We start from the raw sequence: 23,200 nt of genomic DNA on the forward strand, positions 1-23,200 counted from the left end.
TATTATTAACACTGCAGTTTTTTTGCATGTGTGTTGTATTTTGTGTTTCTTCATATTATGTTAAGTTTACTTTCTGTATTTAAGCTGTGCTGTCATGTAGTTTATTTACAGATACTAACTAGCACAATACAAAAACTGTTCTCACAGGATCTGTTTGGCCATGAGGCACGTTCCTGATTTTTTTTCCAGTGGTTGATGATGTAATAGTTGTTGTCAAAACATGATATTCATTCCATGGGGTTCCAAAGTTTCCTTTTGTCCTGTAGCTTCATCACTTCATTGCTCCAAGATATGTAGTCAAATTATGTATAGAGTGTTGTTTTTATATACATTATAATATCAGATTTTGTGCATGGCTAAATGACTCCTGGTTTTAGAGGAGGGATGTGAAATGTTGCTGACTGTAAGTCACTTTCAGTCTTAAGGGCACTTGGTCTTTGCTAAGAGGGGAAAAGCCTGGAAGAGAAAGTATTAGGGTGTGAGGAATCTTCCACCATTCAGAATTCTGTAAAGGGTAGGAGGCTGTAGCCAATGATTTAATCTGCACAACACTCAATGTGGTGTAATTTCTACCTGGTGTGATGATGCACAGCTGAATCTGATGGAAATAAAGGGTGTGATGACTGATTAAGTTATGATTATAAAGAATTAGAACAGCAGAACTTTTGACAACATTAATTTCTTAAATTGACACCAGGAGATTATGCATTATTGGGTCTTCTTTGTAATTGCAGTGGTCCCATTTAAGGTTCTGTAGGATTCTGGATGACTGTACTCTTCTGACTGTGAAGCTATGAATCCCACTCCACTTCTCCTGTTTTTACAATGACTATGAGTGACTATTGCCACAGGTTTCGTGTCATAAGCTCCAGATTGCGAGCTATAATATGATGTTTTGCTTCCACCTGGCATGTGCATTCATTAATATCTGAAATGAGCCCAAGCAGGTTAATGTCATCTACAAACCTGGACAACTTGACAGATTCACATCGTTTGCTTCTTTCACTGTTCACTATTTGATTGTTCACTGTAATAAACATAATCTCACTATCCGGTGCCACCCACCACCCCTTTTTCTTAGGGTGATTTTCCTGATCACTGTCACCTCATTAGGGATCTAGAGCAAAATCTGGATATTTATGTAAAGCTGCTTTGTCTTAATGTGTAAAGCATTATACAAATCAAACTGAATTTAATTAAATTGTGAATGGTGCAAAAATAGGTGTCGTTCTCTGGAGAGTGGAGGGAGGACATTTTATTCATTTTCCCATCCCTCATGGGCAAACTACCCATCCCAGCCTTCCTATATTCTTCCTATATTGTTCACACAGAGATTTGCTAGTAGAGTAGTGTGCAAAGCTGAAACTATTTGAACTTTATATGACACTGCATGTTGTCAGAGTAAAATCGGCTTAGAGTCATGTTACAGTCGTGATGGGTATATTGAGGGAGAGAGCACTCAAGTGCTAAGGGGTCTGAGATGCGGAAATAATCAATCCAGTTGTACACAGAAGGGAGAACACTGAGCTGCTTGAGTAGGTCAAGGATCATGGTATTGTTGTCTATAAATGGAAAAGTGCAGGGCCATGTTGATGGCATGGTTAACAAATGCACTCCAGAACACATTTATCCTGTTTCTGCTCAGTCTCCCTTTCAGTCACGACTATATGAAAAGCTCTCAGTGGTGATGCTGACTAAAGGTCAAATAGCACAACACAACAAATAAACATTTGTATCCATAATGTCTTTACAGGCAATGGTTACACAAATATTTAAGTGGTTATAATTAATCGACAGCAATGACGCTGCAGGGTAATACTAAAAATCACCTCTAGAGAGCAGTAGGTCTCCTGTAATGGAGCCATGGCCTTGTTACACTCGTATTTTGACAATGTTCTCAACACCCACACCCCCTTATGCATCAAGCTGTTTTATCATCAGGCAGTAGCAGATGGGTCATTATCTGAATGTGTATGACAAACTATGTAGAGCCAAGCCTGAGGAGTTGGCCTTCCATTATATCCAAGAAAATACCGCCATGCCAGAAATCCCCCTGCTTAAAAGGAACACCATTATATATTTCTCACACTCTTACACCTGACAGCAAAGCAACAGCAAAACCCAAAGCTTTTTATTATTCCACACCTACGCTACTAACTAACTTCCCGTTGTCTCAACCACTCACACAGCTATTTAGTTTACACCCCAAAACACACATTTGTAACCCTGAGGTCCAGAGTACTTTATCAGTCCATTACAATGGCTTTAGTGGTGTGGTGAAAGCACAGTGGCCCTTGGTTCATTAATATCACATCTCTCTAAATAATGCCAAACTGCCTGATGCTCTGTGTTTGCCCATACCCACACAGCACACTTTACACCATGTTGCTCACCTCCAAGTCTCCTCATTCCTGTGTGCACATTTACCTATCCAGTACCTGCTAATGAGCTCTGCTGAATGAAGCTTAGAGATCCAGCAGAGACAGATCTGCATTATGACACACACACACACACACACACACACACACACACACGGTCTTGTATTATTACTTTTTTATTATTTGTACTATTTGCATTAACCCTTAAAACAGTATACAGTATACTTACTGAGCAGCCTAAAATACATTAGAATTAATTAATTAAGAAACATGTGAGGAGCCTATATAGTTAAAAAAAATGTAATAATGATTAAAACGATACACATTGAAGGAGCAACAGTATATTCCCTGCCCACATTGCTCTTTTCATATATGAGGCAGAGTAGGTTTGTCTGTGCAATCAATAAATCTTACAACTCATATCTGTTACTCATTTATGTTATTGAGCATAACCGTCTAGAGTTGATTCTTTGCATTCCAAGCTTGTGTTTGCAATATAGCATCATGCTGTGACAGTATCTGCAGAGAAAAATAATTTAACATGCATCTCGGGCATAACATGAGGCGGTGTTGAGCCAGGTTCCGATAAGAGTTATAGAGGGCATTGGGACAACATTATTAACCTGCTGGCATGATACTGGAATATGAATTCTGTCCTTAGCAATTCTGTGTCTTTGTAATTCTTATTCCACCCAACATCCTGTTATTCCTCACACACACACACACACACATGCACACACAAAACACTCTGATATCCCTCGAATGTGTGCCTGGCTGTTGGGGCTGTGTAACACAGTGGCTTCTGCTTGGCCATGGCTGTTAAATGACATCCTATGTAGGGACACCACATGCTTCACTCCCAGCACATTGAAACGGCCAATACACTGCTCCCCTGCTTCTCCTTCAGCTGCCTGTCTGTCTGTCCGTCCGTCTTTTGCTCTGTCTAGCCAGCATGATGCACAGGTGACAGGAACGCTCATGACGATGACCTGAAAACAAGCAAACAAAAAAAGGCATACCTACAAAAGCAAATCGGCTCATGGCCTGGAGTGCAGACTTGAGAAATGGGATAAAAATTGAACACAGCAAGTCATTAAAATATGCTGGCATTAGCACTCTAAAAAATATATCACACACCCACACTTAATATGCTACACAGACGGATGCCTGAAAGAAAGGTAAACATGGGGACCGGCACTTTAGATGATCATCTGTAGCCATATGTTTTTATGGTTGGCCCCATAAGGGCTGGATGCTCTTTCCAATGCAGCAATTTTTTTTTATTAAAGCTCACAAGCTGCACATCTAACATCTGTGCCCATAAGAGCAGCAAAGGCTACAAAAACCGGCCATTCATATTTTATTGCCCATTTTGCCGGCCATCCATAATTCAGCAAGGAGCATACTTAACAGCTCCACGCTTGGGGAATGGTCCAATTATGCAGTGTTTCTGAGGAAAGACTGATTTGGGTTTGCCGTGGTGGTTGTTCATGTACATGGTATGCACCACATTATTGAAGTTATAAATGTAACAAGCTGCCAGGCAGTGCTGAGTGTTTGGGAGTGGGCTTAATTACCAGCATTGAGCTAACACCCCATCAAGAGAGCCTGCAAATAACCTCCTTCCACAGAGAAACGTTCTGGAGATAGGGATGCTAAAGAGTAATGTGAGAAATTATGGCACGTGAAATGGATAATGATGCAGCATTTTGGTGTCTGCCTATTTTCAGAGTCTGTTAAAGGCTTTTTAGCCATTACATGCAAGCTATTTTTATACAATATGGAGGAAGCTATATGTGAAGTATACATCAATTACATTAATTTGAGAGTCCTTTTAGAGGAAATTGCAGAAGACTCAGTGCTTCATAATCATGTGATACTAAGACAGATAGAACAGATAATCATGTGATACTAAGACAGACAGAACAGATATCAGATATCATGCCAGGGATTGAAGGTTGTTTCATCGTAGTTGATCTTAGAGCTGTGTTGGAAATCCATTGTTGAAATGCTTCCTCTCATAATTTGACTTCCAAGTAATGCTGCAGCACCACGTACAATGTGTTGATCTAAAAAAAAAAAGTCTAAAAAAGCAACCACACATTAATTTGACAGTTCTGTTAAAGACAATTTCAGAAAACACTTTTGTTAGAAATCTGTAATTTCAAAGCACTTTATAATCATGATTTAATCATGTGCTCTTTTTAGCAAATAAAAGAAATACTAAGATCGAGAGAAAGAGAGATGGGGTCTATTAGTCATGTGCTGCTTTACTCTGATGAGACTGAGAGCCTAATGAGTGTCCTTTTCCCAAGGAGAGCAGCAGAACCAAGGGCACAGACATTCATCAAGCTTTAGGGACACGGAGTCAGGAGGCTGTGTGAACAGACGGACAGTGAGGATCAGCAGGGACAGTGTGGAAACAAGCCTGCAAGCTCTAAGCTCACTTTAGCCAGCCCCAGGTCCCTGTGAGCCTGCACCATCCCATGACATGGACCACAGAGACTAGCCTAATTGATCAGCCTGCCACTGCTCTTTATTGTTAACAACAGCTTGTCATGCTAACAAATTAGATTGTTGTGAGATGAGACCAATTAATTGTGATGTGCATGTGGCATGCCAAGTTTCCTGTGCCAAATGCAATTGCAAACAGTTTTCTTTCCAGGTTGTGCTTTGAAATGCCAGTCCAATTTTTTTTAACTGCATGATATACTAGAGCATCTAAAGATATACACCCACTGGACACTTTAATAGGAACACCTATACCCCTGCTCATTCGTGTAATTATCCAATCAGCTAATCATGTGGCAGCTGTGCAATGCAGCACAACAGGTCAAGAGCATCAGTTAATGTTCACAGCAGATATCAGAATGAGGTAAAACTGCGATCTCAATCATCACCTAGTCTTTCACCAATCTTCACCTGTCCAGTTTTGGTGAGACTGTACCCACTGTAGCCTCAGATTCCTGTTCTTTGCAGACAGGTGTGGAACCAGATGTGGTCTTCTGCTGCTGTAGCCAATTCGCATAAATGTTTCACGTGTTATTAATTCTGAGATGCTTTTCTTCACCACAGTTGTAAAAAGTGGTTATTTTGTAAGAGCCAGAAATAGACAAACACAACCCAGCATTCAAAAGACAAAGATATTGCCTTGAATTTCTAAAGGCAGACTTCATTAACAATGCACATTAATTCTCTCTCTCTCTCTCTCTCCCTCTCTCTCTCTCTCTCTCTCTCTCGTCTCTTGCGTGCCCATGGCAGACTAATATAATCTCTCCACAAATTCATTAAGTATGGAACTGGTCTTTTACAGCTTCTGTGGCCCAGAGCCAGATGTATGAACAAGTGCTGTTTTATAGCAATCATCCACAGCCAACACATACATCATTATGTGTGGAGTGCAATGATTCACTGGCACCAGAATAGAGTTACTATGCTAGATGCATCTTATAGGATATAGCAGATAATTGGTCAAATCAAACAGAGAGTGTAACCTGGCATCACTGGTGCTAATACATGTTTATGTGGATCTCATATCTCTAGGGTAGGCAAGGATTTTAGAAACATCATTATGCTGTATTGGTGCAGTCTTAATATGCATCAGCTCTCATGTCACATCCTTTCTCCTCTGTTTACCAGAGTGTGTGCTGTGAAAGACACTTACTTTTGTTATGCAAATCAATCCCATAGCAGATATCATGCCAGGGACTCAAGGTTGTTTCAACACAATTCTTATAGCTGTGCTGGAAATCCATGTTATTGCATTGTTGAAATACTTCCTCTATTAACGTGGCATCTGAGAAATGCTGCAGTATCACGTCCAATTTATTTGTGTGTGTCTTGGGGAGAATTGTTGGCCTAAATTAATTTTTCATAAGTACTGTAGTAAATAAAAAATCTTGCCCTTTATTAAAATATTCTCTGAAGGAAGTTCTGAAATTTCCTGAATTGCAGAAATAAGATAATATTTGATCACTATTATTTGTTTTGTAGCTTAAAATCGTTTTACTTTAGAACAGTTATTTTGGCAAACTATAAGAAGCATTTCTATTAATAAACAGCAATCGGGTTGAAAAGCTATGAGCGTTTTATCCTGAAATTAAATCAGACCAGAAACAAGAATTGAAACAAATTGCAAACGGCTGTAATTAGTTTAAAGTAGATTCCGTAGCATTACCTTACCACAGCCTGCAAGATAGAAACCCAATCTAGTAAACTGTACACCCGTTTGATTGGGTTACACTGAGAAAATGTATTACCTTGAGTCAGGTTTACACAATAAAGAAAAGAGATGAAAAGCCATTTCTATGCAAATGGTGTTGACATGCATGGTCTATATTTCCCATTCATTATGAGTATCTAAATTGCTTTGCCACACACTTATTGAATTGAGATCTAAATTATCACTTAATCTAGTTGAGCTGTGATCTATTTTCATGGGGCAGTGCTTTAATTTGTTGTTATTGCACATTGGATGCTTGACTTGCAGTATTGAAGAAATATTTCTCCATCAATAAACCACTTTCTTCAGTCTCCTCCCTGTCCCTCCTCTCTTCATCTCATCCCTCCCTTCATCTTTCAGAAACATCATACTCCAATCCCTCCTCTGCTGTCAATGTGGATGGGGGGATAGAGTGTAAAAAGAAAATGCTATTTCTCTTTTACGCTTGCTGGTGAATTATGATTCAGATGGGTCCATGGAACACGTCCTCCTTATTCCATCAGCTTCTTCCTTCCCATTTCACACCAGTCAATCCATGTGACACTCATTTCATGCCACAAATGAATGCTATCTAAAGCTTTCTGTGTCTTTCCTGAGCCTCTTTCATTGGCTTCTGTTCTTTTGCTCTATTTTTCTTTCATTTCATTCTAGGTGACAGAACTGTCACATTTTCACCATCTTGAACAAAAGAGTCTCCACAATGAGACAGTGGCCTGTGACAGCAGCCTCCATCCTTCCCTCTCTTCCTCCACTTGATTGACATTTTCCGAGCTGACAGTGGCTTATGTATCAAGGGAAAGGGGGGGGCAAGACTACTTGTCACAACAGGTAGCTGTCACACTGCTCAAGAAGGAGAGATGGGATCGTCAGACACAGTAGTGCCGACATGAACAACATATTGCTTTGGGGTAAATATGCCAGCCATTTCAGTCACACGAGCTGGCTAAAACATTATGAATAACTTAATTAATATGTTTCTTCTCAGTTGATATTAGTCATGCATCAGAAGATTAGATGGTTGCCACTGGGGTTATCTATCAAACAGAAATTGGGATATGCTTTTATATAATGAAGTCCAACAGATGGAGCTTTCAGTCTCAGCAAGACAGGCCAAAAGAAGAAAGAGAGATACAGACAGCTACAGATACAAAGGAACATTTTTCAAAGTGGAAAATTACAGTGGCATGAAGAGCACATTTCCATTGACCAGCAAAAATTCATGATAGGCACAAGAAATACTACACATCCTTTAAATAAGCCCATCATGATATATTCATTCATTCAAATTCAACAATTGATTTAACCTGGTTAGGGTCATGGTGGATCCCAAGCCTATCCTGGAAAGACTGGACATGAGACATGAATACCTCCTGGCTGGGACAAGAGTCCATCTCAGATAACCATGCACACACATATTTGTACACTTTTTAATACCTAAAGCAATTTACCTTAGTCAGTCCACCTACAGGGATGTTTTGGGAGGTGGGAGGAAACTGGAGAACCCAGAGGAAACCTACATGGAAATGGGGAGAGCATACATAGAAGCTCTGCACAGACAGTAATCAGAGCTTAGGATCAAACCAGAGCCCGTGGAGATGTGAAGAGGCAACACTGCCCACTGCGCTACCATACAAGTTACCAATATTCTCAAATTTCCTAAATTAATTAACTAATCAAAGAGAGATAAAAAAAAAAAATTCGTAAAATGCACCATATTGACCTGTGTGGTCATCTAAATTGAAAGATAAAACAAGATACATTGAAAGTATGTACAGTGGTTCCAAGTATTCAACAGGTTCAGTCCAAATGGAAAAGGATGATTTATGGTCTGCATGAATTGCATAGAAAAGTAATACATCTCTATTGTGATTTAGCTGGCAAGACTTATTTCCAAGGTGTACCCTATGTGCCCCCTCGCCTAATAATGCATCTATTATCCTGTGCAGCCATATTAATGATGATATTAGAAACACAGTGCAAGGTTCAAGGATTAGTTTGATGCTGTAGTTGCTGTAATTAAGTCTCAGTGCATAAAATGCGCAGGATACTGGCTCGAAAGGCAAACTCAGCTAGATGCGGAATCTTTGTTATTTTTCAGAAATATAGAGTTTAGTAACAGTGGCAGTTTATTGAGTGTTTAATCCCGTTGCATTTCAGACAGATCGTTTAGTAGTCTGGTCAGATACACTCTCTCTCTCTCTCTCTCTCTCTCTCACATACACACACAAATGAAGAGAGTGAAGTCTCAGTGCCTCGCATGACAGCGCTGTTATTTCTGAGGCAGCAGCAGCATCAGAGCTGGACCTGCGCACTGTTTCTCAGCTCCAGAGCTCAGAAGCGCATCTCAGAGGAGGGATGGAGGCAAAGCCGGCAATGCGTTCAGGGACTGCTTTCTGTGGATCCAATGCAATAACTGTACCTGTTGTTTGTTATTCCTGCCGTCGCTTTCAATGCTGATGAGTGGAGGAATAGGGTTTTGTCTCGCCTTTAGTCTTTTCAGAGGAGACTGGAAACGCACACAGGATGGCTCGGAAGGAGCCGCTGTAAGAACTGCGTGAGTTTGAACGCTGGTGGACGGTGAGAGAAGCGAAATAAGCACAAAAAGTAAATTCTCTCTATGGTTTAAAGATGTATTTAAATAGATAGTGAGCGATTAGATTATGTTCGATGGGGATAGCATTAAGTTCTTGTTGATTCCGCATCCTTTAGGCTGCTTGTGTTAAAATATCCCGCCTGACTGAGATGGATTGGTGATCCCGCGTCTCCGGGAGCGTCCTAACTTTGCCATGATGAAGTCCATCTTCTACAGCCGCTTCTTCATCCTGCTGCCGTGGGTGCTGATCGTCATCATCGTGATAGACATCGACACGAAGAGGTCCTCCGTGCGCAACACGGCGCACTCGTACCTGTCCCGGCTGAGCAGCGCGCCGCGGCGGGACGCAGGGGTCCATGCGCTCAACCGCAGCGCGCCGCCGCCGCCGCTCATCTACGCCATCACACCCACGTACAGCCGCGCCGTGCAGAAAGCCGAGCTCACGCGCTTGGCCAACACTTTCCGCCAGGTCCCGCACTTCCACTGGATCGTGGTGGAGGACTCTGCAAGTCGCACCGAGCTCGTGTCGCGCTTCTTGGCGCGCGGCCGCGTCCCGTACACGCACCTGCACGTGCTCACTCCGCGCCGCTTTAAACGGGCCGGCATGCCGCGCGCCACCGAGCAGAGGAACGCCGCGCTGTCATGGCTCCGCGCGCACCGCACTGCCACCGACTCCGGAGTGGTGTTCTTCGCCGACGATGATAACACGTACAGCCTGGAGCTATTTGAAGAGGTAGACCTGCATTAACACCCCAAACACAAACAGCAAAAGTTTAGCTGCGACCGTGCAAGTCGGGCTCGTGCTTATTTCCAGACATCTCTCTCTCTCTTTTTTTAAAAAATTAAATCACTGATTCAAGTGGCTTCATTCGACGACTTTAAACATCTATATTATGATCATGGCATTAGCAGGTGGAACATCATTTCCTTAATGTGTTTCAACAACTTGGGAACAGTTTTAATACTGCTATCATTTAACTGGGATTTAAACAGGTCTTCAGTACAAGCCCTAGTTTCCGCCCTAGTGCGCAATTTCCCAAGCTACAGTTGCATGGTCAGACTTAAAATTTTTCACTAGTCGATTCTTTGTCAGTCTTGGTATGCAAAATAGCATCTAAATATCTTCTGGTGAAATTTACTAAAGATGCATGGTACAGTAAAACATGTCATGTAGCCTAGCACAATGAACAGCAGGATCATTTTATGTTATAGTCTAATAGTCCATCCCTCTGTCCATCCATAGTTCACTCAGCTCTTAACTGAAGTCTAATCTACACTGTTTTCGAGATGATTATCTAGCTTGCACAAACTGCCTATCAAATTTAATTAAAAGATCAATCCATTAAACAAGCCTACAGTGTATAGATAGGGACAAGCTCAGTAGGGACAATTTCATCTGGCTATACAAAGTAGATTAGACGCTAAAAGCTTTGGAATGGATTTAGTTTTAGCAGGAAAAAAATAGTCTAGGCTACCTAAAGGTTGAGGCATCATTCACTAATTTATGTAGCAGTTTGAAGTACTATAAAACAGCAGGAAGGGTTGCATGATTATGAACATCAGCAGGACAAGAAGAATTTTGTCATAAACATGCAGTGCCAAAACAATCAGATGTGATCATCCTTATAAGAGGAAGGTCAGAGGCATTAGTGTAGCTAGTGTGTATCTGTGTATGGGCTGTGTGTTAGTATGATTTGTCATGCAGAATAGTCAAATGGATTTAATGAAAATTGTAAGATCAGGATAAAGTGCTTACTGAGAATGAATGAATGAACGAATGAATGAATGATTCAAACCAATTTACAATACATTCTGGTACTGGAGCTAAGCTTGGCTTGCAATCCTTTCACATGAACCAAAGTTGCTAGAGCTCCCCTTTGTTCCTCCCAGTTTAACCCCAATATTAGTCCACTTTGCCTTAATACTAGATATTCAATCAAAAATGAAAGCCTTTATTGAGAAAGGTTTTTAAAGAGACTGTTTCACAAAGCGCAGTTAAACAGACCAACATTTTATTAGATGCCTGTTATCATTTAAAATTAATCAGGCTACGGTTTGATGGCCTAGAGAGACTTCCACTTGTTAGATGCATATTTGATATCTCGAGGGAAATTGGGCAATTGTGTGATTCTGGAAGTAACATCAGCTTAATTGCACTGCCAGCTTCAGAAGTGTGAGTGAGCAGCCTGATAATCAGTAAGCTGTGGGGTTCAGAACCTGAAAGCTTTGTGGGATTAACACTGTAAGGGATTAACACTGTACATACAGGTATTTCAGGGATGTAGAAGCTTCAGAAACACCGCTGTTTGCTTTTAATGCTTGTGCGAGTCAGTAACTTGATGCAGCAGATTATCACTGCAAACACACTGTGACTTAATGTCTGAGCACAAGTTTGTATAGTTTGTATAAATTACGTATACAATCTGTGCTAGTATGAAGCTACATCAATGGCCTCTACATTAAATAAAGTTAGCATGGCCAGAGCCCTCAATCTCAGGTTCAAGCTCATACCCAGCCAAACAGTTAATTAATTGAAGCTTCAATTCATGCAGTAACATTGAAGAAACACAATCCCTGACCTGAATGACAATTCACATAGCCTTGTTTGAGGAAACTTGCATTTTTAACTCCAAAATATTATTTTTCAACTCCAAAATAGTTCCTTTTTTATCCTTGTCCATGTGAACGACACGTCTCTCTCTTTCAAAGGAAAATAAATAGGTAACAAAAATTAATATGGCCATAATACTAGAAAAAGTATATAGCTTAAAATGGTTAGATTATTCACTATTCACACAATAGCAGTAGATAATCATAAGAAGGTTTGATTTTTTTTTTTTTTAGCAGTGTTAATGGCAGTGTGATGACTCTGGTAGGAACCGAAGGCTGCTGCAGAACCCTCAGTTCAGATTGTTCTGCCATGTTGCGTGAAATGCCACAGTTCATTCAGTGTCTATGGCTAAGGGCTAGACGACTTGCTGCTCAAAATTCCAGTCAACCAATACACATTTAAGTTGTATGCCTCAATATAAGATGTACTAACCAGACGAATGTGCAAAGAAGTCAAAAGCAAAGGGAAAATGCACAAAGCTATAACACCTTTTAATAAATTGAATTAATAAGGAAAGTGTAGTGAAGGGTTTGAGCATTTTTATTAAATACATTTAGTGTATCTAACACTGAAATACCTCCATACTTCAGCTGTCTGTCCTGAATTTCTGCAGAGCATTAAAGTGGAAAGTACAATAGTCCATGGAATACATAAACAGCTGATAGAGTATTTCTCTTATATTGCTTCATCTTATCAACATCTCTTGCTCATGCTCATTCTTTCTTCTGCCTTTCACTTTGATCACAGTTCTGTTTATTTCCATCTTCCCACCCTTGTGTTCTATAACCCCACCCCTCTCTAGGCTGTAGACCTTTATCTCATAACTGGGATCTGTCATATCTCTTATGTTTTAATATCTCAATATCAACTGCACATTCCTCTTTTCCTGCTTTAGTCTTTATTCTCTCCATTCTGTGTTCTCTTCACGTATCACAGTCCTATATGCATTGCCTTCCAGATCAGCTGTTTTCATGCCACAGGTCTTGTGAGAGTGAAAGACTCTCTGTACGCCATCAGCAGTGGCTTTGTCCTCCGAGTTCCTCTCTTTCTCCCCCGCCTCGTCTCTTTCAATTCATTTTCTCAACACAGCTGGACACGGAGTTGAGCACATGGAATAGACCATAAAGGGCAAAACATAACGCTATTGTGCTGATGAATGCAGCCCTGCTCAACATGAGCACATAAAACACCTCAGGCTTGATTTGGAGCACATCAGTCTAAGTGCCTTATTATCACTGCTCAAATCAGTCACATTCATAACAAGAGGCAACACCTTCATTATGATACCTTAGAGCACTGCCACATTATATTATATATTTGGGTCTTTTCTGTTCTGTGGTGAGGAGCATAATTTAAATTTTCAACTTGACATTTGGTGGTATGATGGTGCTGCAAGTTGTGTTGGTGCCTTGCAGCTCCAGAATCCAAGGTACTGTCTGTATGGAGTTTCTCATGCTCATCCAGTGTCTTTGTGGGCTTCTTCTGGGTCCTCTGGTTTCCTCCCACCTCCTAAAAATTTGCCACTAGGTGGACTGGCTACTCTAAATTTGGCCTTGCAATGGACAGGCATCCCAGGATGTACTCCTGTCTGGACTCATCATCAGCCTACTCAGAATAAAGCAGTTACTGAAAATGAATCAAGAAAATAACTTTCTTCATAAATACAGCTACACATTGCATTGCATCTTGTATACTCATATAAAGCTGATGTTTCATATTTTGTTTAAAAGGTTTCTTGGGTATCCTCAAGATATTAAAGAGATTTCTTTCGCAGACTCTAATATCTTTTGTTCTTGCTATGGCAGGGTTATGTGTACTTAGGTCTGACCTTGGAAGAGGCTCTATGATGCCACTGCTTGCCTCACCAGAATGTCCCTGCTCTCTGACAGCAATGAATCCAGCTGCATTTGATGCATGTTGGTGCTGCTTTAGTTGATGACTCAGAGGGATGATTGTGCAGCTGCAGGCGGTGATGTCCTCTCTACACTGGAGAGTTCTCCGGCTCTCTGGCTTTGATTTAGACTCTCATTTATAGAGTTCCATTACGGAGGAGAAGCCTTTGAAAGGTCCCTAGGAGCAGATGGGAAGGGGGTGGTGAAGGGACGGCATTAGAGCTGAGCTGCTCAGATACAGCAACACTCCGAGCACGAGCTTCAAAGCTTCCTCCAGCCCATAGGCATCATCGTCTGACGCTTCACAATGCCATGTACCATGCTTACATGAATAGCACAGCCATTAAATATTTAAAGCCTACTCTGACTTTTTTTGAGTGAAAAAACACACTCCTTGAATTCTATCTACACTTTATAGTTCCTTTTCTCGATCTACTGAAAAGAACAAAAAGATTGTTTAGCTTTAGGTTGTTTTAATTTGCACCAGCAGAAAGCTCCCATCAAAAATAATATCTGCAATATAAACAGTGTGCTGCATCAGGTGCGAATGATCTTATTGCTTTTCCAGCCTCACAGTGGCTGCAGATGGATGAGGTTATTCAAACTGAAAATGAGCCAACGCACTGTAATACAATCCCACAGAAATCCTCTCTCATCTACTGAAATTCAATAAAAATAGATGGCTTCACAACAAGCACCAGTAGATCAACACAAACCATATCCAACCATTTTATATCTAGAAATGAATTTTGCAGTCCCTAGAGGAAAGACAGGTGAAGTGTGTGCTTGCTGAAGCTTTTTATTAAACATAAATTGTGTCATATTCTTAGCACACACATTGACTCTAAAGTGCATTTTATGCTTTTTTCCCCTTCTCAGATGCGTTTGACTAAAGGAGTATCCGTATGGCCGGTAGGACTCGTAGGGGGCCGCAGGTATGAGCGCCCCGTTGTAGAAAACGGCAAAGTGGTGGGCTGGTACACAGGCTGGAAGGCTGACCGACCTTTTGCCATCGACATGGCAGGTAAGACTTGTCCATGCTTAAAAAAATCCTTAAACAGTAGCTATGGCCAACAGTTAATGTATTTAATGTATTTAATTTAATACATTAATTTCGGTCACTATATTGAATACATACATACATGAGCACACATTTGACTGGTACAGCACAGCTCTGAGACTCAGCATAACATCCCTTACAGGGACAATGTGTGTCCTTCTCATTTAAATTGCAAGGAGTGAGAAGATAAATGACCATTAATCAGTCTTTTCTGGGTCTGCTGTAAAAACTTGTCATTTGCACAGTGACATGTGTGATGGACAGCTGGACTGGTTGTACTTGCAGTACCTCACATGATGGGACACAGACTGACACTCTGCAGAAGATCCCAAAACAAACATCTGCAGAGATATAAGGTCACTGAACCTTGACAGCAAAGCATGGGGTGGGTGAAATACTCAAAGAACATGGAATAAAGACAGCTATAGTAAAATCACTCACAACCCGGTTTGAAGACTTTAACATTTTACCTATATTAAATAAGACACTGTTTAACACAGTGGTTCCACAGAAAAGTCATCAAGTCGAAAAAATTTATATACACCTTTTCCTTCATGAGAAAAAAAAAAAATACATGCCCAGCCCCTTCTTCTGATAAGCCAGTGTTGTGTGGCATGCATATTGGAACACAATTGGCTCTTATATATTATACGATACAATAACACTTGCTCATTGTGTGTTCAGTATTAAGCTCCTGTTTCTATAAAGAACGCAAAACAGGGCACTGCCATTTATTACACTTTCACTAGTCTGCTTTCTGATATTAACTTCCCAAAAGGATTAAATTATGACATACCAAGTACAATAAGATTGAAGAACATGTTTTAGATAATGAGCTGATTTTAGGCTGAGACAGTGTTTTGGGTTCTTCACGCTGTATGGCTGTTTAGCAGTAGTGCATGTGCCACATACAAAGATGATCACAACTTAAGTAGGCTAACAAGTTCTTCATGTAAGTGCTATTTTTTTTTATGCAGGCAACAACTAACTCTATGCTCAGAACACTATCACATTTCATGTTTTTGGTGCAGTTTGTTGGTTGTTGGTGCAGAACAATCCAAATAACTATTTATCATACCTCAAAGGATAGATTACACTCCAAATGCATTTGGAAATAATGGCTCTGAGACGTAGATCAATCATAGCTGACAGGATGCTGACTCTCTGAGAACTAAGGGGTGTTTTTAATTAATGCCATTAATGACTTTCCCTCCAAAAACAAATTAAGCTATGACAACAGTAATAACACAACGTCAAGACTTCCGCTGCAGCGTATTGAAGTGTGAACCTGCTACAAGTCACTGCATTCTGCTGATTTCCTGCATTTCTTTTGGAATAGCAGCAGTGTACTCTAAGGCAGTGTATTAGCGTCGGTGTGGCAGGAAGGTGCTGACACATCTGAAACATGCAGAGTGCTAGAGTTCACATACTGCAAACTGAGGAGGATAAAGAGAATGGCAGAGCTCCAGATATACAGCGAGAGCAGCAATGCAGAGCAAAGCAGAATGCAGCGGCGAACTCTCCAGGCTCCTGCAGTGCCTCTGGATGTTGTGCTGTTAATTAACGCCTGATAACAGGAGACTGCATCATCCTCGCCTTTCTTCCTTCTCCCAGCCTGCTTCCCGTCAGTATTTTGATCCTTTTCCTCTACCCCTCCCCAACTTGTTCCTGTTCTTATCTCTGGATCAGCCACCTGTAACATCAGTATCAGTATAAAATTGTGTATAAAATTCTTAAAACCATTTAAGCTTCATGAGCCTGATCTACTAAGCTTGCCTCGGAACAAAAGCAGAGAACAATGAGATGAATTTAGTATTCCTGCTGTCTGGGTCCTGCATAGAACAAACACAATAGCCGGGTAAAGAGGTCCCTCCTCACCTCTCACTGCGTTCAAGTGCAGCTCTCACCTGAAGAGGGGCTCAAGTGTTCGGCCTAACACAGAAGCCTTTCTAATATAACCCTGCTATTTGCCATGAAGCTTTACTTATATAAGTAAAAAAAGGAAAGTCTGCATTGCAGCTACACAAGGTTTTGCCCATGTGACTCACCCCAACCTGTCTGTGTCTAAGGCAATGAGTGGGCTGCATTAGCACAATGTGATTTTTTTGATTGCTCATAGCTGCAGCCAAGCAAAGGGTGCACACAGTGCCTGTGCCTAGAACACTAAATTTGGAGAGCCCTTGAACACTGCTGAGTGCATGGAGAACAAAATAGAGCAAATGATTAATAAAATATAATAAATCCTTTCTCTTTGAGCTTTATCAAAGTGTCTCTGATATAATGATGCACTCGTACAAGAGCGATTCAAAACGGAATGTAATTAAAAAGGCTAAGAGCATTAGAGGCAAATTGACTGACCATCATCTATTAATAAACCATAGCAAGGCTCATGATAGAACGTACCTTGAAGCTCTACTTATAGAGCAGGGACACAGTTGCGTAGCTCAGCTGAACCTCAGCCTCTCTGCTGCAGTGACTGTCGCTGTGGGGGTGGCAGAAACCCAGGTGGCTTTAGCTAAAGCACAGGCGTCCTAGAAAAATCAGCCTGTACCTGGGATAAAAAACACAACTGAGGGCTATATTTCCCTCTGGATTTTTTTTTTTCTTTTTTAGACTGAGACTGTTTCTATGCAACCCACCAACACATAGGACTGTGAAGTCTTTGTTCGCGACTTATATGGGTTATTATGGAGTATTAAAATTACTCGAAAGAAATGTGAAGAAGGCAAATGAACACATGCCACACATGAACACATGATGGAAGGAAAAGGGCAATCAGTAGGGCAACAAATTATAGAAGACTGTGTGTGGATGTGTATGAGCTTGTGTTTAGGAACTGGCTGAAATGGCAGTTCCTAAACACAAGCATGAATGTCACAGAAGAAATGGATGTAGTAAATATTCACTATAAATACCTCTAACAATAAGCAGACATAAAAAACCCAGACACTCAAGTCGCCCTTCACAACACAGAGTCCCAAATGTTTAGTTAAGTGGGTGTCTTGAAGGACTATTACAGTAAGGCACAAATAAAAAGGCAACCATGAGTAAATAAAAAAACTTATATATCCTCTAATTGAATACTTATATCTTTGAAAGATCAAGGAAAATCATAAACAAGGCACAGGGTCTCCTCCTGATGAAAGGCAAAGATAAGGCAACCATGTTAGTTTCATGAGGCCTGCAGAGGATAGGCTCTACTGGCACCCTGATAATTGGCAGGAGTGGGCAAGGGCTAAGAGTAAAATTAAAATACGTAATATCTCAAATAATGCACAGCGCAACCCCCCGAGTTTCCTGCAGGACAAGAGTGTAAGGCAAAGATTGGCTGCTGCATTGCTCAGGGTCACGCTCTTTGCGTTTCCGACAATTTTAAGTTAGTAACATGAGCTCTAAGCACTGCCCTAGTGCTCAGCCTACTACGTTACGCTGACTGAAGCTGCAGATGAGGAGTTTCCTTTCCCAAATGCTCCCTTCCACCATACATCAGTCAGCTCCTGTTTCCATTTAGATTTTGTGTTGCAGATACTAAAGTGGTAAATAAGATATGAGCCCCTTTCTAGGTTGGAGACAGTATAAAAAGCATTTTCTGTGGAGATTAAAGGGGGACTTTTGAAAGGAGTGAAAAATCAATTGTCTGTGGAACAGCAAAGCTGATGCTAGGAGTGGAACAGGTTTTATTTTGAGTATAACAATACATAAGTGCAAAATAAGTCCTCATTATAATGATCACCAAAGGACATATTGCCACTTTTAAACATCAGCAGGAGAGGAAAGAGACATGCAATTAAATTTAAAATGAAGGCAAAATGGAATCTAAATGTTAAGCATAGACAACAAGACAGGCTGCCACCTTTCACTAAACAAAGTGTATTACGTTTGGTTTCTAATCGTGGCCAAGACCCGCCTACTTTCACAGGAAGAGGCCATTTCACTGTTATTACAAAGGGCATTACTGACATTACTCATCACTGTTTTTTTCTGCTTTTTCAATCAAGTGACAATATTGTGCTCTGAAAAGTTCACTGTATCACAGTGTTTAAAGATTAGTTTTCTCCATTGGAAGTAAGTGTAAGTGTGTAAGTGTGAATAGCCGATCAGATTGCAAGCTTCAAGATATCGAAGCTTGTGAATAGATATGTGTACAAAAGTGGCTGAGGCTACCATAAGACTGTCACGTGAAGAATGAAATGAGGAAAAATGAAGTCTTGCAGCAGTAAACCGAGCCAAGAAACAGCTCAATCTTCTCAGACATAGCACTACATTAACTTCTCTCCTCTTCTCCATGGCTTAGGCTTCGCCGTGAACCTCCAAGTGATCCTAGCTAACCCACAAGCTCTGTTCAAGAGGAGAGGAGCCAAGCCAGGCATGCAGGAGTCTGACTTCCTCAAACAAATAACCAAGCTGGAGGACCTGGAGCCAAAAGCTCGCAACTGCACCCAGGTCAGTGCCGTGCCCTACAGCATACAACATAAAATACACAATATGGCCAAACGTATGTGGACACCTGACCATCACACCCATATGTGGGCCTTCCTCAACCTGTTGCCACAAAATTGGAAGCACACAATTATCTAGAATGACCTTCTATGCTGTTCTATTATCTAGAATGTCCCTTCACTGGAACTAAGAGGCCCAAACATTTTCCAATATGACAATGTCCCTGTGCACAAGGTGAGGTCCATGAAGACACTGCTTGCCAAGGCTGTTGTGGAAAAACTCAAGTGGCCTGCACAGAGCCCTGACCTCAAGCTATTGAACACCTTTGGGATGAATTGAAATGCCGACTGCGTGCCAACCTCAGTAATGCTCTGTAATGCTCAGTAATGTGGGCACAAATCTCCACAGCCAAGTTCCAAAATGTAGTGACTTCCCAGAAGAGTGGAGGCAGTTATAATGGCATCTCCATATTAATGCTCATGGTTTTGGAATGGGATGTTCAACAAGCACATATGGATGTGATGGTGAAGTGTCCACATACTTTTGTCCATACAGTGTACCTTTACTGATAACTGAATCAGTGTCTGAAACATTCCTGTATAACAAGCAGCCTCAGTTGTAAACTAATTCATCCTTGACTAAACCCAGGCTTTTTAATATCAGTGATTCCTTCAGGCTTTCGTAGTTTAGAACTTCACATGTATTATTTGTGTATAATTACAAGAAATGTCTTTCTAAATCTTGTTTCTCACTAAAAAGTGAGTATGGCAGGTTGGAGTATTAAAGGGTCAACACACAGAACATTACTTTGGGTGTAGGTGTCTCACTGCAACTTGAGTCAGGGTAGCTTCTCTTCCCAGGCCTTGCATGTCACAGCTAGTGCCATCATCATTATCACCCAATTATCCTAATGGCAGCAGTGCTGGGGTTATTAATAGTGACTATTAGCAGAGCTGACATTACCACTAATCACCAGCGCCAGCCAGTGGAGGACGCACATCGTACAGCAGTGTCTTACACTGCTATCATTATCAGTCATAGCATAAAGGTTCCATATTCAACTAAGTGTAGATCTGAAAGCATAACTCCACATTATACTGTAGAGCTTCATAAGTGAATACTGGACTCAGCAGAACAACTCACAGAATGCTGCAAGTGACTGATTATATTAAAGAAATGAAATGGCTTTAAATGAATATGGATTGTAACACACTTATTTTAATAGATGACATTCAATTAAACACTCATAAAGAAAAAAATAAAGGCAAGGCGACTTTGTCTTGACATTCATGGTTCGGCTCGCTCATTGTCATAGCCGTGTATGAGTCTGTGCATCCAAGCAAAGCTTTACACACATCTTATGAAAAGGTCAAACTTCTATAAGTGTTTTAAAATCATCTCTGGGGACGAGAGAGAACAAGCTGTACCACAGACAGGGCGATGTGGGCAGCTCCCAGCATGCATCTCAGCAGGGAGGGTGGTGATGTTGGACTGATTGTCCCGGTTCAGAGACTCAACTGAGCAATCAGGAGATGGTGGATGGGGGTGGGAGAGCAGAAAAAGAGAAAGAGGAAGGCTGAGGCTGAGATTGACAGTGAAATAGAATGGGCAAATGAAGGACAGCGTGACAGATGTGGAAAGAAGGAGGTTGAAGGAGGGCAGGGAGCTAGAGAGTGAACAAGCTTGCGCACTGAGAGAAGCCATTCTCAGTCCCGATTCAGAGACTCTCCTGCTTATTAATGTCAATGTGCATCTCACTCTCGATGTCTAGAACCTGCCAGCTTAGCACACAACACAATCAATCAGATGATTCCTCCTCTCTGCAATGCACTCATCCTTAAAGAAACATTTCAGTCCAAAGCCTCATCAGACTCAGTAACTAGAGCTCCAGATATAGTTTATATTTATTTATATATAAATAAAAAGTGTCATAGAAGACAGCTACAAAGGTCCCTATAATGAACCATTATAAGACACTCTCAGAAGCATGTTACAACTTGGCCAGGATATTGACATCTAGCTTCAGGTTAATTGGAATAAAGTGCTGTTTTAGACAAAAGAATGAATACCCCAACTAGTTTTAACTAGAAAGTCTTAAATAATAATAATAATAATAATAATAATAATAATAATAATAATAATACAGTTACAAATCTCCTCTGGATTTTCCATCACCATTTTTAAGGGCTAGCTGTGGTGCCAGAGCTGATGCACAGGATTATGGGATATGCAGGGCAACAAAGACTAGATGTAAATATGCAAATATATTTCTATGTAAATATTTGATTGGAACATGACTTGATGCCAAAGACAGCTAGAGTAGGCAGCAATGTTAACGTTTCAGACACACCAATAACTCAAGTGTGGACACAGTGATGGCTGACTGAGCCTCTAAAGCCTAAAAGCTTTATTATGCAACCTTAAAAATGTGTAAGTGCATTCCTCATATACATCCCATCAGATGAAAAACCACGCATAGTTCAGAGCTAGACAAACAGGGAAAACTGCAGAAAACTCAGCTTTGCCAAAAATAAAAAAATAAATAAATAAATAAAAGAAAGAAAGCCTTGCAGCAGTTTTACTTATTGGGCCATATCTTAATTTTTGTATGCACTAGAGAAAAAGAGAGGTGTAGGATAAATGAAATATTCAGCATTTTAAGTGTGGATCATCTCCCAGTGGTATGAGCTCCTCATCAACCTCAAGGTGTCACATCACCGGCTGCTGAATTAGTCTTGTTAGATATGCAAAACAAGCCAATTAACAGTACAATGTGCTTTGGAAGTGACGCGTCACACCTGGGCGAGGTTGCGTTAACAGCACATGCACGGCTGCTTGAGCTCAACTCTCACTTATAATTAAGAGAAGCTGCTACAGTAGGCCAGGGAGCCTACATGCTCGACAGCATCGACCTTGAGCACAAACAGCGTGAAACAGTACAGCTGAGGGGTTACTGCTGTAGATGCTCTCTGACTCTGACCTCATTTTCCTTCTATATCTCACTTTGTTTTCCTCCAAAGCTCCTTACTCCTACTGAGAAAAACAGCTATGTTGATATCTCCATTCTGAGCATATGATTTTCTATTTCAGGTCCTGGTTTGGCACACCCGCACAGAGAAGGTCAACCTGGGCAACGAACCCAAACGGCACCAGGACTCTGTTCTGATTGAGGTCTAGCAGACAGGACTGGCGTGGGAGGCCTCACAGCATATTGCCCCAAGTAGCCACTATCCCTGGTACTTTCCCAATTAGTGTCAACCTCTGGACTGAGAGCCTGCTGATTCATGCTGGAATCTCTGTGTGAACTCTGATGTCTGTGTCATCTAACTCAACACTTTGGACCATCCAATTTAGTGAACTTATTTCTGACTGCATAAATTGGCTGGGCATCATTTTGTTAATGAGAATATCCCATCATACTGAGGAAGCATACTGAGTTACTAGTAAAGAACTCAACTTTTAAACCCGTATCATTCGGTACAGCTGTCTTCACTGGCTGCTAGTAGAAACTTTTACCTTAAGACTGAAGAGAAAATCTGGAGTGAAAGCACCTGATGAAATCACAATGATGATTCAATGTCTCTTTCACCCTAGAGAACGTAATATATACTTGGGAACAGTTGGAGAACACTAAGTATATGAAGCTGGAAGCATCTGAAGAAGAGCCAGCTGTTGGAGAAAGAACATTTGGCTTAAATGTACATTCAGTGGACGTACGTAACTGTAGCTATACAAGTTCATTGTATTTAAGCAGTTATTGGATAAAGCTTTCTGTAAAAAGACTTTATTGCCATGAATGTGTTGCTATGAGCCTGAGAAAATGGACATAAAGAAAGATCCAGGGCAATGCCAACATCCTGAACCCAGCACTACAGGAACAAACCTTCGGATTACAACTGTCTTTATTCCAAATGACCCTCTTTTAAAAGCAAAAAAAGAAGGAAAAAAATATAACCATTAAACAAAATGAGAACTTTACAATAAATGAGGCATTAAGAAAAAAA

The 23,200-nt window shown here is 40.9% G+C and overlaps 1 protein-coding gene across 2 annotated transcripts; it reads left to right on the plus strand.

The window, feature by feature from the left end:
* The first annotated feature begins 8,843 nt into the window (after positions 1 to 8,843).
* On the plus strand, positions 8,844 to 22,997 carry b3gat2 (beta-1,3-glucuronyltransferase 2 (glucuronosyltransferase S)). Of its 2 annotated transcripts, XM_026936868.3 has the most exons (5): positions 8,844 to 9,204; positions 9,310 to 9,926; positions 14,576 to 14,720; positions 19,051 to 19,199; positions 22,287 to 22,997. In XM_026936868.3, the coding sequence occupies exons 2-5, from the start codon at positions 9,387 to 9,389 to the stop codon at positions 22,371 to 22,373; spliced, it is 921 nt and encodes a 306-aa protein (XP_026792669.1). In that variant the 5' UTR covers positions 8,844 to 9,204; positions 9,310 to 9,386; the 3' UTR covers positions 22,374 to 22,997. The 2 variants fall into 2 exon arrangements, with proteins under 2 accessions (XP_026792669.1, XP_034158674.1); XM_034302783.2 differs by having other exon boundaries at positions 8,844 to 9,926.
* The last annotated feature ends 203 nt before the right edge of the window (positions 22,998 to 23,200 follow it).

Source organism: Pangasianodon hypophthalmus, chromosome 3 (assembly GCF_027358585.1).
Source record: "Pangasianodon hypophthalmus isolate fPanHyp1 chromosome 3, fPanHyp1.pri, whole genome shotgun sequence".
NCBI classification, from domain to species: Eukaryota; Metazoa; Chordata; class Actinopteri; order Siluriformes; family Pangasiidae; genus Pangasianodon; species Pangasianodon hypophthalmus.

Excerpts from the sequence above, each read along its gene's own strand:
- b3gat2 (XM_034302783.2), top strand. The coding sequence starts at position 9,387 with ATGATGAAGTCCATCTTCTACAGCCGCTTCTTCATCCTGCTGCCGTGG. Across the intron at positions 9,927-14,575 it reads GCCTGGAGCTATTTGAAGAG|ATGCGTTTGACTAAAGGAGT; the intron begins GTAGACCTGCAT and ends TCCCCTTCTCAG. Across the intron at positions 19,200-22,286 it reads AAGCTCGCAACTGCACCCAG|GTCCTGGTTTGGCACACCCG; the intron begins GTCAGTGCCGTG and ends TTTCTATTTCAG.